Source organism: Dermochelys coriacea, chromosome 7, assembly GCF_009764565.3.
Source record: "Dermochelys coriacea isolate rDerCor1 chromosome 7, rDerCor1.pri.v4, whole genome shotgun sequence".
Classification (NCBI taxonomy): domain Eukaryota; kingdom Metazoa; phylum Chordata; order Testudines; family Dermochelyidae; genus Dermochelys; species Dermochelys coriacea.
In genome coordinates, this window is record NC_050074.1 from 61,916,997 (window position 1) to 61,935,771 (window position 18,775).

The 18,775-nt window shown below is 40.3% G+C and overlaps 1 protein-coding gene across 7 annotated transcripts in view; it reads left to right on the forward strand.

Annotated features, from left to right (window-relative positions):
• The window catches only part of ADK (adenosine kinase), a 553,898-nt gene that overhangs the window by 163,816 nt on the left and 371,307 nt on the right, over positions 1-18,775 (forward strand). For all 7 annotated transcript variants that reach the window (XM_038408746.2, XM_038408753.2, XM_038408749.2 and 4 more), the window contains one exon: positions 10,910-10,988. In XM_038408746.2, the coding sequence (XP_038264674.1) occupies positions 10,910-10,988 (79 nt within the window). The remainder of the gene's footprint in view (positions 1-10,909; positions 10,989-18,775) is intronic.

Genomic DNA, 18,775 nt, shown 5'->3' on the forward strand with positions numbered 1-18,775 from the left:
TGCAGGGGCAAAGGGTTGGGGTACAGCGGGGGTGAGGGCTGTGGCTGGGGGTGCAGGCTCTGGGGTGGGGCCAGAGATGAGGGGTTTGGGATACAGGCTGCCCTGGGGCTACAGCGGGGAAAGAGGACCCCCTGAGCTCACTCTCTCCCTGCTGCATCATCTGGGCTCAGGGAGAGGCACTTTACCCGCTACAGTAGCTCCAGGACTGGGGCCATGGGATAGACGCCTCTCACTCTGCCGTGGCAGGTCCAGGCCGGGCTGGGTTGGGGCTTGGGAAGAAGTGCCTCTTCCTCGGCCGTGGCAGATCTGGGCTGGGTTGGGGCCTGGTGAGGGCTGCCTCTCGCCGCTGCGGCAGGTCCAGGGCTGGGGGAGAGGCCTCTCTCCCTGCCACAGCCCTGAATGCCTGCGTGGCACTTAATAGACTGCTGTGCGGCTGCACAGCTTAGAGGGAACTTAGATAATGACCCTTCATTCCTCTGTGAATTCAGATATTCAACAACACATTAAAATTCTTGTTACTGAAATACTGTATCTGTAAATTTCATTTCCAGTTATTACAAATTATTGATTTACTTTTCTCACAGAAGAAGTAGAATACTGATTTACTTCTGTCTCCTGTACAGTATGTAAATTATATAGTCTATGTGAGACTCTGGCTGTATTGGACCTGCCTATCCTAAAATTATTAAACTTGGGGCACGAATGATGACAGGGTCACCAGATGTATGAGTAACTGAAAATACCAAGTATTGTCTGAAAAATAGGATGATTAGATTTTGGAATTGTTTTGAACTAGTTTTTTTTTTTTTTTTAACTGGAAATGGTAACTATCTAAAAGCCACATAATACCGACTTTCTAGTATCACTTAAATAGCTCTTGTAGGAATGCTATCTCACTCTGAAGCAATTTTTCTTTGATTTACAATGCTGATTCTTTAGAGGTTCTGTCACTCATTGCCTCATCTGAAGATTTAAATGGATTTTTTAAAAACATCTAAATAGTAAGATTAGACATGAGGACATTGGGATGTTAGTCGGATTCTCCTTACTGCTATACAGTAAACTGAGATCTGTGTCTAGCATGACCTGTTCTTGCAACTGAAAATGTTAGGCAACTGGAGAAGGTGAGATAAATGTAATATATATTACACAAACAAAAACACCTAAACATCGTTTTACTATCTTATTAAAGCTGCAAGTTGCAAGGATGTTGAACCTTTAACAAAGATCTTTCCTCCTACCTGCTTGTCAGGCATTCTGAGTTAACAAAAACAAACAAAAGAATTTGTATAATCTAACTAAAAATCTCTGGAAAAATAGGTGAGCTAGGACCTGAATTTCTAATATACAAAATAAACAGAAAAAAACATCTGAACAAATAAAACACCTTCAGTTACAAATACGCTTTTTCCCTCCTCCTCTGCAGCTGCTTTTAGGCAGCTGATCTTTAAAATGTGGCTTCCTGCTGGTGTGTGCTATAGAGTCATCCTGGGTAACAAGGAAATACTTAAGAAAATAGCCATGAAAACCCATCTTGCTGAAAAACAAGAAACTACATTTCTTTTTACTTCTTGAAGATAAAGTGGCCCTTGACATCTGCATCAACAGTGTCTTTCTCTCAGGCATTTTTTCTCCATGTGTAACTTGTGTAGAATGGTTTTTAGATCCGTTTTTTATACTCATTTATACAACTTCAGAGGCCAATAAGACTTGGGCTCCAAAGTGCCTAAATCCCTTTTGAAATGGGATTTAAGCACTTTTGAAAAATGTAACCTTATCTATAAATATCCAGAAGGATATAAATCTTTATGCGGTAGGAGGATCATCAATTATTCCATGGTTACAATATGTGTGAATAAAGGAAGATGGTTAAATTGTTTTACTGATGGTTAAAAAACTAATTTTACTCATCTAATCCACAAATAAATGACTGGAATTCATATCTAACTGAGTTTGCCATGTTAGATTTACAGGACCTGATTTTGGTCTCACAATAATGTAAATCAAGAGTAACTGTATTAAGGTCAATGGACTGACACTAGTGCAAGAGAGATGTGCATAACAGAATCAGTCCCATATTTAAGCAAAATAAAATTAGGATTTGTGTAGTAATATTGGCAGCCACACTGTGTGTCTATAACTTTCAAGTCCCATTTTCAAAAGAGACTTTGGAAGTTAATGGGATCTAAGATCCTAAGTGCCTAAGTCACTTTTGAAAATGGGATTTAGGTTCCAAAGTCACTTAGGACTTTTTTGTCTCGTTTGTATTCTTTTAGACACTCCATTCCGGAAAGTTAATGCACTTTAAACTCAACAAGAACACCCCTTTTCATTCAGTCTTACACTTCGCTGTGAGGATAGACAGAAGATATGAGACGACAATAAATGGATACCAACTTTGGCTGACCATTGCTTTTTGGTTTTGTCCCAAGTGGATTTTTAGACTGCAAGATCTTTGTGTCAAGGACTGGCATTTCCCAAATGTTTTTAAAAATGGTTCCTTGCAAAATGGGGCTGTGATCTGGGTGGCTTCCAGGTGCTAGCTACTACAATATAAAAATTAAATCTGAATAATTACAGTACTCTTATTAAGTTGCTTTTTCTGCTTTCCAAGTCTCCTAAAAAGTGAATCTCTTGTTGAGATATACCCTTCAGCATCAGCTTTTATTGGCAGTTCAGTTATAAAAAACAAGTGACAGACGTGCTGTCATTGCCAATGTTGTTTATGAAAACATTAACATACTTGCATTCTTTTTGGTCAGTGTTATTGTTGATCAGTAGTACCACAGCTAGAAACGTGTTTTGCTACGGTTGCAAACATGTTTTCTCTAAAATATGATGACCAAATTTATGGTACCAAACTTATGGCCTTCTGGATGGTGCTGATGGTGAGATTTATTGTGTTGTTGGAGGTGATGGTATGTTCAAAGATCGACAAAAGAACCAGAGTTCTCAGATATGCCAGAGACTTAAGAAATATTCAGAAGGATCATCAGTTGCAGAACCAGAAACAGCAATGTTAGTCTTGCTTATAAAGTTCTAATTTTCTTGAATTTGTCCCAAACATGATAACAGTTCACTCAGCGCACACACAAGGTGCATTTGGTATCCACTGGCCTGAAAGACAGTTGCTCCAGTTGATTTTTTCCCTCCTAAAACAAAAATATATAGAAAAGCAAATTTAACACTCTTGAAAGGTGCTGGCATGGAATTTCCTATTTGCAGGCCAGGTATAGTGCAGACAATGGCACAGCAAGTTTCCCCATGCTCCCTTGATCATGTACTGATTTTTTTTGGTCTGTCCAAATGTTAATTTTTAAAAATGAAAATTCAATTTAAAAATTAAATCCAGTTGTCATTCTTAAGTTTCAGGTCAGTAGTTGGTTAATGGATCTTTGTGGATAAATTAACACATTTCATTGATACCAGCCTTACATCATAATATTGAAGGCAGTCAGCAAAAGGGATTTCCTTGCATTTGTACTCATTTTCTTTGAATTGACATATTCACCCAAGGCTCCTGAAGACCTTGTTACATAAAACATGATGAAAATAGGTGTTTTTTTTTAAATACTTCTGACTGAAATAGTGAAGGGCAGCAGTCAAAGTCTCACTGTCTTCATGCCTAATTTAATGAAATAATTGAAAGTAATTTTTTTACTCTCCGCTGGCTGTCACCTTGAGATTGAAATATTAAAGACAATATTTTATCTGATGCCAATTACTGCATATTTATTTTAGTTTAGAAGCCATCCTCGTTGTAGCCAAACCTTCATCACACAGACCACAGAATAAAGTAATTAAATGCACTAGAAGTCACAGCTCTAAATAAAGAGAGACAGGAGGGCATCTAGTATTGTATATTAATACAAGTAATCTTGAGTTACACCTCAGTCATCAAGGCAGTTGTAGTAGTAGGTATTTTCAGGTAAAGGAGTTAATATTTTAATTGCTATGCTCATAGATACACAAATAACAAAAATTAACCATATGGATTGGGTACCAAGCATTTAAACTGATAGAAAATGTAAGATTTAATTTTACAAATTTAATTTTATAAATCTTGCTAAAACATTGTTAGTTCATGATGTTGTTGCATTTCTTTATTTGAGAAGTGGTTGTTATGAGACATATTGTTGTTGTTTTTTTCCCTCAGCAACTTGATATCAGTAGAGGTTGCAATTGCTAGGTATACAATTGGTAGATAATTACTAGTGTGGATGGCTGTGAAAAGCATATGTAGTAATTTAGTTTGTGATTCTTTCTAATTGCCTGCCTGTCGTTAGCTTGCTAGGATGGGTATCTCATTATTCAAACATTTGAAATGGAGAATCATTGTAGAAAGAAAAAGATCATAACTCTGACTTTTAACAGAGTATTGAAGTATATGAGTAATTATTGGACAATTATGTCCCCTGTCATATGCTATAGAGAAGTATGTGTGTATGTGACAGGATGGATAATATGGTTTAGGTAGTGTTTTTTCCCCCCTAATCCTGAAAAATATTGTTTTGATAAGTATTTTAACAGAGACTTTAAAACTGAAACAAAATATGTGAAACCAAAAAACCTATATATCGGTTGCTAAATTTGAACTTAACGAATTGAGGCTTTTGAGTGTAAATATGTAATATTGTAAAGTGAGATGTAAACTTGGACCCAATTAGTGGACTTTACTAGAAGCTTAATTTGTATTCAACTTAGTGTTGAAACTTAACTCCGGTACATGATTTACTATTTGATGATAAAAGAAAAGGAGTACTTGTGGCACCTTAGAGATTAACAAATTTATTAGAGCATAAGCTTTCGTGAGCTACAGCTCACTTCATCGGATGCATTTGGTGGAAAAAACAGAGGGGAGATTTATATACACACACAGAGAACATGAAACAATGGGTTTATCATACACACTGTAAGGAGAGTGATCACTTAAGATAAGCCATCACCAGCAGCGGGGGGGGGGGGGGAGGAGGAAAACCTTTCATGGTGACAAGCAAGGTAGGCTAATTCCAGCAGTTAACAAGAATATCAGAGGAACAGTGGGGGGTGGGGTGGGGGGGGAGAAATACCATGGGGAAATAGTTTTACTTTGTGTAATGACTTATCCATTCCCAGTCTCTATTCAAGCCTAAGTTAATTGTATCTAGTTTGCAAATTAATTCCAATTCAGCAGTCTCTCATTGGAGTCTGGTTTTGAAGTTGTTTTGTTGAAGGATAGCCACTCTTAGGTCTGTAATCGAGTGACCAGAGAGATTGAAGTGTTCTCCAACTGGTTTTTGAATGTTATAATTCTTGACGTCTGATTTGTGTCCATTCATTCTTTTACGTAGAGACTGTCCAGTTTGGCCAATGTACATGGCAGAGGGGCATTGCTGGCACATGATGGCATATATCGCATTGGTAGATGCGCAGGTGAAGGAGCCTCTGATAGTGTGGCTGATGTGATTAGGCCCTATGATGGTATCCCCTGAATAGCTATGTGGACAGAGTTGGCAACGGGCTTTGTTGCAAGGATAGGTTCCTGGGTTAGTGGTTCTGTTGTGTGGTGTGTGGTTGCTGGTGAGTATTTGCTTCAGATTGGGGGGCTGTCTGTAAGCAAGGACTGGCCTGTCTCCCAAGATCTGTGAGAGTGATGGGTCATCCTTCAGGATAGGTTGTAGATCCTTGATGATGCGTTGGAGAGGTTTTAGTTGGGGGCTGAAGGTGATGGCTAGTGGCGTTCTGTTATTTTCTTTGTTGGGCCTGTCCTGTAGTAGGTGACTTCTGGGTACTCTTCTGGCTCTGTCAATCTGTTTCTTCACTTCAGCAGGTGGGTATTGTAGTTGTAGGAATGCATGCTAGAGATCTTGTAGGTGTTTGTCTCTGTCTGAGGGGTTGGAGCAAATGCGGTTATATCGTAGAGCTTGGCTGTAGACAATGGATCGAGTGGTATGATCTGGATGAAAGCTAGAGGCATGTAGGTAGGAATAGCGGTCAGTAGGTTTCCGATATAGGGTGGTGTTTATGTGACCATCGCTTATTAGCACCATAGTGTCCAGGAAATGGATCTCTTGTGTGGACTGGTCCAGGCTGAGGTTGATGGTGGGATGGAAATTTGATGATAATAATTGAATTCCACCAGTACTTAATGGTATGTAGTATATAACTGGTTGTAAGTATTATACAATAGACAGTACCCTTCTTGAATCAAGGGTGGTGGGAGCTACAGTTTTGACTACTTTAATTTTAATGGATAACTTTCCATTTCCAGGATTTTCCTTATAATAGTTCTCGTCAGGCTTTTCTCCAGAAAATTAAAATGTGTGATAGCAGATACACTTTGTCAGATAGAAACTCTGCTCGGTCTTTCACTAATCCGTGCTCCACACAGCTCTTTCAGTTCTCAGTACAGTGGCAAAAATGTTGAACTGAACTGTGCTGCTTCTCTCCTTTGCCTTTCTCTTGTTGTAGTCCTCCAGCTTCAAACAAGGTAAACGATAGCAAGAAATTAACAACCTTTAATATTTTAAATTCCACTACTTAACCTATTTTTGAGAGACTGAAGAGGTAAGTTACTCAAAGAAAATGTAAGGAAAATAGGACCAAAGGTGCAGAGGTGAGCATTTTTAGATATTTCCTGTGCCCACATTGCTAAATTTTGTGTGTGTGTGTGTATATGCAAATATAAAATTAAAACAAAACTAGAAAATAAAATTCTATGAAAAGTCAATGTACCAAAATTTAAAAGTAAGCCACGGGTTTTAGATCTAATGTCCGTGTACATCTCAGCTCATCCTTTAAATAGTCATTGTTGATGCCTCCATCTTCAAAGTAATTTGCAAACATGACTTAGAGGAAACTATTGTAGAATCATTAAGGTACAACAACTTATAAAAGTAGTCTGTGGATGGATTTCATAACAGAAGCAGCAGCCTCTTAGCAGCACAGATACTAATAATCAAGAGACCCTATTGATGATTTATTATTTTAAGGTGACATGGACCTCTGTCATAGGATAGGAAGTTTCTATTCTGGATACTGTATGATAAAACTGGTGTGCAACAAGGTTTTCCATCTATTGTAGGAGAGTGGGTCAACCCAAGAAAATAAATATAATGACCATCCAGAAGTCTAACTTCCATATTAGTATGGCTGTAATAAAATGACATTGTGGGATTCCATATTTATTGATTACTTACTTGTACAGCAGATTACTAAGATGACCATTCAAAATGATGTATTTGATCTGATAGCCCTGGAAACTCAACCTGAGATCTGAAAATCAGGCAGTGTTTTCTGCTTCTGACATCACAAATAATTAAGTTTTTTAATAAAAATTTATCTTTCATTATGGTTATTGAGCACAAGACAGAATGGAATGTAACTCTTTTTGATAGATATACTGTATCTGGATCATGGTCATTGGCATTTGTGTTTTGGCATTAGCAAATATGTTGAAAGAAGATGCTTTTTTTTAATAGTTACTTTTCGGGCTGATGTTTATTCCTTTTTCATTGTTGTATTATAGGTAATCTGTATTTATATAATAAGATTTTGTGAGTCACTCTGAAGTCTAAAATGTCCATTGAGTCAGTGTGAAGTGATAGAAACAGCAACAAGCATGGTTGAGAGCTCTTTATGTTCAGAATACGTCCAGGTTGACTCATCACTGGGTTTCGTGATCTGTTATGATCAAATTTTTAAGTTTTCAGCCATTTTGACTTTACAAATTACCCTCATGCAGTGTATAGCTTGTGATAGACCCAGGCCAGTTGGGTACAGCAGAGTAGCAGAAGGCAGACATACTGGCCACTAGATTAATAGTTTTCTGTTCCCTGACTGACCAGAGCACAGGCTGCTCCAGGCTAATGAGAACATCTGACTCCAATTAACTTGAAAAGAGTCAGGTGAGGCCATTAAACTAATGTGACCACCTGACTCTTAAGGCCCCTCTGATACTATAAAAGGGCTCACTCCAGTCAGGCATAGGAGAGCCAGAGGAGAGGAAGTGCGGTTGAAGGGCTGGTTAATGAAGACACCCTCAAGTCGTTGGTAAGGGAGCCCCAAGGTAAGGGAGAAGCAGGAGAGCTGTGGCGAAGTGGCCAGGGAAATGTAGCAACTCTGGCAGTGAAAGGTTGGCTGCCAACAGCTCCTACCATTAGGGTCCCTGGGCCGGAACCCGGAGTAGAGGGTGGGCCCAGGTTTCCCCCCCAACCCATTACTACAGAAACATCTCCTGGGAAGGGAAAACAGGCCCTTGTCAGGACCAGAAGGCTAAACTGTTTTGGTATGAGGCCGTAGGAGTAACAGAGACTGTGGGAGTTCTCTCACCAACCTCCTTGCTGACTTATGATGAAAAGGGCTCAGTAGACTGTATCCCTGGCCCTAGAGAGAGAAGGGCTATGTGGAGGGTTGCAGTGAGCCTCTGATGCTAGCATAAACTGCCTGGAAGTGCGGGACCCACGGGGACAAGGTCAGAGCTCTGGCACAAGCTACAGTAGGCATGTATTTATGCCATGCCTAGGTCAATAGTCCCCCAACTATGGGGCGTGCCCCCCACAGGAGGCGTGGAGGAATAGGGTGTGTGTGGCAGGGCCTGGGGCAGCCCCCACAGGGGGCGGGAAAGGAGCACCACCCAGCTGCAGCTCCGATCTGCCCCTGCTCTGTGCCCAGCTCTGGCCCGAACCACAGCTCCACTCCACCCCCTTCTCCATCTCCAGTTAAGCTCTACCCTCATTGCCTCTCAGCACTCCCCCCCCCCCCCCGGCCAGCTCTGTCTCTAGCCCCAGCTCCACCTTCGGCACAAACTCCTCTGCTGAGCCAACTGTGCAGTAATGGAAGAGGGGGAGTGTGGAAAGATTCCACTAGTAGTAAGGGAGAGGGAGTGTCAAGTAAAGTTTGGGTACCATTGTCCTAGACCATTGTGATATCAGAGGTATCATCCAGTCACCACCCTTAGTCTGCAGCTATTTTGCCTACAACCAGAGAAATGGTTGCATGAAAGAGACTACACAAATCAACACAACCGGCATACATAATAATCCCCCAAATCTCTTTGTAGCCTAGAATGTCATTTGAGTCAGCGTGAAACAATGGAAACAGCTACAAGCATGGTTGAGAGTTCTTTTTGTATATAATATCATCTGGTTCAATCATCCCTTGGATTCACAGTGTGTTGCCATCCTATTTTTAAATTCTCAGCCATTTCCAGCTTTTTTTACACACTTGACTGTATGAATTACATTCTTGTGACAGCACAGGCTTTCTGCTACTAGTATTTATTGTAAGGTCGGATGGGTGCCTAATTTATTTAAAAATTACGTGTATTAAAACAAGGGGAAAGTGTTTTCTGTTGGTGTATAAACAAGGAGACAATAATGAAAACACTATCAGGACTACAACACATGAAAAGTAACATGCATAAGTTTAAATGAAATAAATTTTCATACAATGTGCAAGAGTAGTGGTTCTCAAACTTTTGTATCGGTGACTCTTTTCACATGACAGGCCTCTGAGTGCGACCCCCTTATAAATTAAAAACACATTTTTGTATATTTAACACTATTATAAATGCTGGAAGAGAAGCCGCATTTGAGGGTGGAGGCTGACCGCCTGTGACCCCCTATGTAATAACCTCATGACCCCCTGAGGGGTCACGTCCCCTAGTTTGAGAACCCCTGTGCAAGAGAATGCATTTATTAGTCAACCTCCTATTTTTAGACATTATCACAAAGAATCCACAAATGGATAGAATACTATTCTGCTCCATCTTCATTAGAAGACTACTTCTGTTAAACTATTTTAGTTGGTCCCTTAAGACAGGTTTCACTACATTTCTCTTGAATATTGGAATTTTTCTTGATGGTAGTCCAAACCTAATTAAAATTTTACATTACTTTTGTACTGACCATTTATCGACGTTTCTGGAACTTAAACAATTCAACTTGCACTGCATTTTTTAACAAAGTCCCTTTCGTTGTTTCAGTGGTAGCTATGCACCAGATCTAACTAGTGGAACCAGACATAGTTAACTTATAATTGTTATGTATACTATGTTAAAAACAGTGACTTTTCCTTTTAAAGTAATCAAGCTGTCTTTATACATATTTTTATATTTTGAAAATAAGTTTTGCTAGTGAAACCAAGTGTTCTTTCAAAACATGTGGACAGCAGAGCTTTTATATTAATTAATTTATTTTTTACATAATGATCCAAATTAGAGGACTAGAAAACTGAAAAAGAACTGGTCTGCCACAATTTACACACATTTTATAGTTCTTATTTTTTATATCCGGATTTTCTCAAACTAGCAGTAGATCTATTTATAAAGTTCCAATACCTGACAAACACATGTTAAAAATTCATGCTTTAAAATATTGTTTGAATTTTGAGTGCACACTATTTGACTAAAGTTTTAAAGCAGATAAAGTATATTATTATTATTTATTATTATTTTATTATTGAACTTTTATGTTACGTATTTAGCTAGAGGAAGTGTGAATCAGCACCTCCTCATTGGTTTCCTTTAATTTTTTTTCTTTTACATGTGAGCATATAAGCTTGAAAGTTAATTATCATCATGCACAAGCTCCAGATTCTGTATTCCTAAGACATTCCTTAAATGTTATAGACTTGCAATATAACTGTAAGGGAGTGAAATCAAGTTGATATCACTTGCTTTGTCATTGAGCCAGTTACTTAGTACACATACTGTGCATGCATGCTGTTTTAGTCTGCGTTTTCTCAGCTCGCACCTTGTAAAAGAACTAATATGTCTGAATTTCCTGTTTACAAATAACTTGATCTCATACATTTCTAATCTAGATGCTTATATAGTTTTTCACTGTGAAAAATTACAGAATCTGACTGCTTTTCTCTCTCTCTCCTTCTCCCTTCCTCCCTCCCCCGCACCCCCGGTGGTTTCTTACAGGTTTGGAGAACTTGTGAAAAGGTTCAACGTAGAATATCATGCTGGTGGCTCTACTCAAAATTCTGTTAAAGTGGCCCAGGTTTGTTCTTCCTTAAAATAAATTAACTGTAAAATATTCTAAAGGTGTTGACTGTTAAACAACTTCTTGTTGTTCTAAGTTGCTTATCATCTTGCCCAGAGGCATTACTCAGCGAGTGCATCTTAGTCTGTTGCCTAAAATAAGTTGAGCTCTGTACTCTAGAAGTGACTTTAATATTTTTTTTCTCTTGCACTGTTGTTGTTCAAGTTGCAACATTTTAATTATAACCACATTTATTTGTTAAGGGTTTATAACTTGTGCATAAATGATTGAAGTGAAAATTTTTTTACATGAGGAGAATTTTAGAGATATGAATATCATAATGTTGGGCTTGCACTGATCCAAGGTAGGTTTTGTGTATTTTGATAACGGAGAATGTATTTTGTTATATACTAGTGAATGAAAGTTAATCTAGTAATACATTTTGTGTGTACAATTGTAGATACACCCACCACACAATCTGAAAGTATATTGCATAAATCCCATAATTTAAAACGTGCAACTTTTGTTTAGAATTCTTTTACTAACTAATGGCTGGTTTGTTGTTCTTCAGACTTCCTATGTAGATAAAACATATTGCCAGATACCTTCAAATGCTCATTTTGAAGAAGTTAGATTGTAATTCAGCAAAGTTATTAAGCTTTGTTTTGTTTTACAGTTATATTCACAATTTTCTCTTACTCAAAATAGCTATTTCCCATAATTTACAGTGGGACTCCAGCTACCAAGTGGGATTAAAGGCATTTATGTCCTAGGTAAAGATGATCACTACTTTACTACTGGGAGGGATACCTTAATAAAAATAGCATCCATTTCCTAATGTTTCCAACAACCATTAGGAAATATGGCTGCCATTTCATTAAGGCCATCACACTTTTCAAACCTTAAACCTACCAGTCTTTGACACAAGCAATTGAAAGGTATGACCAATGACTGAAATGTGAACCTCTGTTTTGTTGTGTATCACATCATAATTCAGATTATAATAATTTTTTATATAAAACTGTTTTAAGATGGTTCTTCACTCTGTAAATTAGATGAAACATTTAAAAAAATAGAAAATGAACTGGAAAAATAGGAATTTTATCACTTTCACTTACAAGGACCACTACATGGACCATCAGTAGACAAGACATTCAGATCTTGAGTCCATATTGCTACCATTTGAGCTACGGAAGGTGGTGGTAGTAGCATAGGCAGCTATTCTCTGTGTGGTTTAGCCACCAAAGGGGATTTTTGAATGGATTTCGCAACCATTTGCAAGACATGCTGAATGTCAGGAAGCCTGGCTTTGTTCCTAGCTCTGGAACAGTGGTTTACTGATTGCAATCACTTATAGAGTTGACAGATTCTTTCTGTGAGTGTCTGAAACTGAAAGTTAATCATAGAACTACAATGGTTCTATTTTCATTTCTTTTGCAATGTCGCAGATAATTTATTTGTAAAATGGAGTGAGTGATACTTGACTGCCTCTTAATATGGGGTTGCTCAATAATAGGTCTGTGAAATGTACAGAAATATAAAGAAATTTAAATAAGAGCAATCAAAAGACGTGAAATGTGAATCCCTGGTGTCCTGCCTCCCAGTTCAGTGCACCTTCCACTGTGCTAAAATGTATTTTGTTACGGAATTTGTCACTCACATAAACTGGAACTCTGATGCAGCAGAAATGCAGTAGACTTGAGAGCTTTGATGGTCATGTGAAATTGAGACTGCCCAGTAAAGATGGCCGCCTCTTAGCTCGTCTTTGCAATGGCTTTGAAGCTACAGGCTGCTCTCAGTGAAGTTCCCCTCCATCCTCTCCCCACTATACTCTAAGGTTAGGAAACTATAAGAAGGTAGTTTATGCTGTAAACCCTGACTGAGTCTATGGGTGATACCAGCCATGGTTGCCAGTTGAGAGCTGCTTTGATTTCAGTGTTGTGAGTTCTTCAGCTTCAGCTGAAGTGCTACATCTTCGACAGATGGTTCTCCAATCTAGACAGCCATAGCTGGCCCAGTGGAGCAGAGATGGCACTTGACAGATTCCTTTTCTCTCCACCCAAGGCATTTGGGAGCATTCTAATTAAAATTTTGCATTATACTGTGCTGGAAATAAATGTTATGTCTCCTTATCAGTTGGAGGTATCATCCTTGTGGTGGTGGACTCTGTTGCCCTCAGTAGAAATATGCCCTCTGTGGGCATTAGAGGTATCCCATAACTGGACATTTCCTTGCTTTCTAGGGTTTGAGTCAGTGGAATATTACATCTATACAATCTGAATACCTTTTTAAAGGGTCTTTATTTAGATCATTTATATAGTGCTATTAAAATATGTGCTGTTTCATCACAGTAAATATAGGGAAAAAGTCCCTGCCCCAAGTAGCTTACAGGCAAATTAAAGTGAGGTTAGATGAGCTAAGGTAGTTGATCCTGGAGGTAAGCACATTCTCCAGAGGCTACAATAGCAAATGCAGGCTAAAATGAAATATTGTAACATCTGAAAGGTGCATAATGAAGAGACACATACTCATCAGAATGAGGCTTTTGTTGAGTTGGTGCAGAATATTGTCATGGCCCCTTCTCCCATAAGGGCTTTAAAATCCAGTGGGGTTTGGTGACTGAAGATAGACCAATCAATCTACAAGTTTATAAACAAAGTGTATAAAACAGTTATGGTTGCTTGTTCCACTGAATAGGCAAGCTTTACCAACTAACTGTAAGTAAAAGAGCAGTAGTGCAGGAAGCTTTTCCAAGGCCTTACCTTCAGTGCTAAAAAAGTGTATGTTTTAACACAGGCTGGCTAATGGATGTGAGCTATCCTGAAGTAAAAACAACGATTAAGACAAATCATGTTAGCTTTACTGTGAGGTAAACTTCGGCAACACCACACAGTAGTATAGTGCTGAACTTGCTAGTTTACATCATGATACAACTGAAGTGCCTTGTTTTCACTGTTGTTTTTATTTCGGGATAACTTACGTGCATACGTTATCCTGAGGTAAAAAAATACACTTTTTTTAAGCAGTAAAGACAAGCTCAAAGATAGAATGACAGTAACTGAGCCCCATGGACATAATAAACAAAAACACATTTTTGAATTGCCTCCAATAATCTGCCTTTAGGGAAAGCTTGTTGCTGAAAGAATTCCATAACCCTTGGCTAACTACTTTTGAAGATTTTTTTAAAATTTGTGAAAGTATGGAGAAACAGGTATCAGAGTAGCAGCTGTGTTAGTCTGTATTCGCAAAAAGAAAAGGAGTACTTGTGGCACCTTAGAGACTAACAAATTTATTAGAGCATAAGCTTTCATGAGCTACAGCTCACTTGATCGGATGCATTTGGTGGAAAAAACAGAGGAGAGTTTTATATACACACACAGAGAACATGAAACAATGGGTTTATCATACACACTGTAAGGAGAGTGATCACTTAAGATATGAAGAAACAGTAACCCCTTTCATAATGACATCTCTTCCTGTGAGACTTGCCGTTCCCAAGAAGAAAAACAGGAGGCAGCTTGGGTGCATCCAGAGGTATATTGTCCAAGCATGTTTCCAGATGCACCATTTTGAATTATTGAATCATAGAATCATGGAATATCAGGGTTGGAAGGGACCTCAGGAGGTCATCTAGTCCAACCCCCTGCTCAAAGCAGGACCAATCCCCAACTAAATCATTCCAGCCAGGGCTTTGTCAAGCCTGACTTTAAAAACCTCAAAGGAAGGAGATTCCACCACCTCCCTAGGTAACCTATTCCAGTGCTTCACCACCCTCCTAGTGAAATCAATTCCACTTTAAAATCCCCCCTCGTATTTTACACTTGTCCCTAGAAGCATATTTGGAAGTATTTTGTCTTGTTTTAGATGATACTGAGTAATAAAAAGGGTGTTATTTTTTCAAAATTTTTTGGAAGGGATTTGAAGGACGACAAAGATGTAGAATGAATCAAAAGAGGGAATTTATTTCACCAGCAGGACTGGGGCAGGATTACCAAACAAAAATAGGAAGAAATAAAATGAGGTGTAGAAGCTATAGAGAGGGAATATATACAATTATTAGAGACTGGAGATAGGCCAGTGACATCAAACTACCAGGCCAACCGAAACAGGCCAGTTAGATGGAGGGCTAAGAAGGTTAGAACAAGCATCTTAAACTTAGTGTGCGATCCGGGGTTGGTAGGCAGGTGATTGAATGGCGTGAGGAGTCATGGCAGAAACATTGTTTGATTAGGCGGGTAGCAGAATTGTCAACAAGCCAGTTATCATTTATAGAAAGAGCCAGGAAGATAAGCTAGAAATCAAGGCAGAAGATAACTAAAGCTTAATTGAAGAGAGAGAGAGGTGACTTGTATAAATTTTAAGACAACGTATAACCCGACACATGGAATCTACAAGGAATGTTTAGAATGGTAGGGCACGAATCCAGAGAAAAGTTTAGATGGGAAAAGCATGTGATAAACAGGGTTTCATCATCAAAAAACTCAGTGAGAATAAAGATAAATGAGAGAAAAGAGTATTAAGGGTACATCTACACTGTTTAAAAACAAAAAGCTCACAGCAGCGAGTCTCAGAGCCCAGGTCAACTGACTCAGGCTCATGGGACTTGGGCCACAGGGCTAAATATAGCAATATAGACATTTCTGCTCGGGCTGGACTCCAGGCTCTGAGACCCACCCCCCTCATCAGATTTCAGAGCCTGGGCTCCAGCCTGAGTGGGAATGTCTATGTTGCAATTTCTACCCTGTAGCGCAATCTTCAGTCAGTTGACCTCACCGCTGAGGTTAAGTCTAAACTGCAAAACAGAACCTGCAGCAGTGAGTTTGAGCCCAGGTTACCTGACTCATGCTATGTCTACACTACCAATTTTTGTCAGCAAAAGTGATGGCAACACCCGAAAGTCGACATAATAAAAATCAGAATCTCATATTCACACTTACTCCCTCTGTTGGCAGAGCGCGTCCACAGTGGGTGCACCATCCTTGACAATGTGAGCCTTGCACTGTGGGTACCTATCCCACAGTCCACATCAACACCTTCTGTTGCTAGGTGATGGGGAACAGATGCGGAGCAGATTGCAGTGCATCTTGGGACCTGGCTTAATGTCCTGTGATGCATTGCTTTGTGTCCCAGCAGTCCATGGGCTTCCAGCTTTCTTTTGTGGCATTTTTGCAACAGTCATTCTCTGCTGTGAACCCCAGCATCTTTGTGGGAAGAGATGGATCTCGCACTGCTCTCCTATGCTCTGTTAACTGTCATGAAGACATTGTGGATGGCAGTGCAGTTAATTGTCAAGTTCCTAACTGAAAAACACTTTCAGGCACCTTACATAATTACTTTTGGCATTCACAGAGCAGCTGCATAGGGTAGACAATCACTTTTGGGCTCACCTAACAAGCGGCTCACCTAACTGAATGGTGGGATCGTATTGTGATGCAGGTGTGGGATGAAGAGCAGTGGCAACAGAATTTTTGGATGTGGAAAGCCACCTTCCTGGAACTGTGTGTGGAACTCTCCACAGACCTGTGGCACAAGGACACCAGAATGAGAGCTGCCCTCTCAGTAAAGAAACATATGGCAATCACCATATGGAAGCTGGTGACTCCAGACTGCTACCAGTCAGTTGCAAATCAATTTGGAGTCAGGAAGTTGACCATTGGGGCTGTGTTAATGCAAGTGTTAGGGCAATTAATTGCATCCTGCTACGAAGGAACATAAATCTGGGAAATGTGCATGAAATAGTGGACGGCTTTGCAGAAATGGGGTTCCCTAACTGTGGAGGGGTGATAGATGGTGCACACATTCCAATTTTGGAACCAGACCACCTTGCAACGGAGTACATCAATAGGAAGGGGTACTTCTCCATGGTGTTGCAAGAACTTGTGGATCACCGTGGGTGTTTCACTGACATCAACGTGGGGTGGTCCGAGAAGATGCAGGAGCCACGCATCTTCAGGAACACCAGCCTGTACAGAAAGCTACAATCGGGGACTTTCTTTCCAGACCAAAAGATTATAGTAGGGGATGTTGAAATGCCCATAGTGATCCCAGGAGACCTGGCATATCCTTTATAGCTGTGGTTCATGAAACCTTATATAGAACACCTGGACAGCAGTAAGGAGAAGTTCAACAACAGGCTGAGTAAGTGCCGGATGACAGTTGAATGTGCCTTTGGCAGACTAAAGGTACGCTGGCGATGCCTTTATGGCAGGCTAGACCTTAATGAGGATAATATTCCCATGGTCATAGCTTCATACTGTACGTTTCACAGTCTCTGTGAAGCTAAGGGTGAAAGGTTTGCTCAGGTGGAGTGCTGAGGCAGACCGCTTAACTGCTATTTTTGAGCAGCCAGATACTGGGCTGTCAGAGGGGGCCAGTTCGAATCAGGGAGGCTTTGAGGCAGCACTTTGACAATGAGCACCAGTAATGTATATCTCTGTCAGAGGTGCTAGTTTTCCTAGGACACAATGGTGTCATTTTGGGCCTTATATTTCCATAAGACAATGATGATAATGCCTGTGCATGTGTTGGTGGTACCTGCAATCTCAATTTGTAGGGGAAAAAAAAAGGTGATTCACCATTAAATAACTTTGGTTTTATTGAACAAGAAACAGCACACAGAAAGACATAGATGCCTGATGGGAAGGAGGAACCAGGGACAGACAGACTTTCACAACTGTGTGTAGGTCCAGCTATCGTTGTGAAAGTTGTCCTAGGGGATGGAGTAAAGGGGAAACCAAGAATGCCTGGAAAGTGGAAAGGAATGTGCAAGTGGAGTTTGTGGGGGAAGGGAAAGAAAAGTGTTCTGAATGTGCTGCAGAGACGGGTGAGCATGGATCTGCTCAGTCTGCAGCACTATTAAGTACTGTAGCATCTGCATTTGCTCCTCCATTACTTTAATCATCCTCTCAGTTGCGTCCTTAACAAATGCTTCATTCTTTTTTCTGTCCTGCCATTTGGCTTCCCAGCAGTCCTTACGTTCCCTTTTTTCTGCATTGGAACACTGCAGTACCTCCCAGAACAGGTCGTCTTTGCTGTTTCTTAGGCGCTTTCTTATCTGGTGGAGATGCTTGGCCGGGGTTTGTGGGGTGTTTCTCAAGGCCACTTCTGGTGAAGCACAGCGGACAATGCACAGAAGCGGGATTGTTAAGTTCATGCACAGCATTGTAACATTTCAGTTAATACACCTTTTGCAATATTGCCATCACCTTCTTACTGACCCTAGCCAGGCACATATCTCTGCGAACAGCCAAAGCACGGTGAGTGTTGAAGGTGGGGTGGGAGGGCCTGCTCCACATGGGGAAAAGTGCACATACTCTCTGCAAGGGTCATGGTGCAGCTTTCTATGGAAAATTCTTCCACATTTTTCCACAGGCGGGGATCATTCTAGCAGACATCTAACTGCTACAAGTAAGCAGGGAAAGGATGGTACATCTGCTCCATGCTTGTGGCTTCCACCCTGCTCCCTATGCTGTTCACCAATGTAACGCTTTGGTCCCTGCACAAGTGATTGCCAAATGGTGTGGGAATGTTTCCTACAATGGGGGATGGAACAGAGCTGCTCTGCCACAGAACTTTTGGCAGAGAATTACCAAGTACCCCCAGGAAACTTTCCTGGAGATGTCGCTGGAGGATTCCTGTGAGATCTCTGCGTGCATCAACACCCTGTTCTGCCGTGCAGATTAGCTACGCTGGGAAATGTCCACCTCAAAGAAACACAGCCAGCCTCCCACATTTCTATACTGTGAACCCACCTCCGCACTACACAAGCCACAGCCACTTACCAGACTCATCGCCTGCTTCTTTCT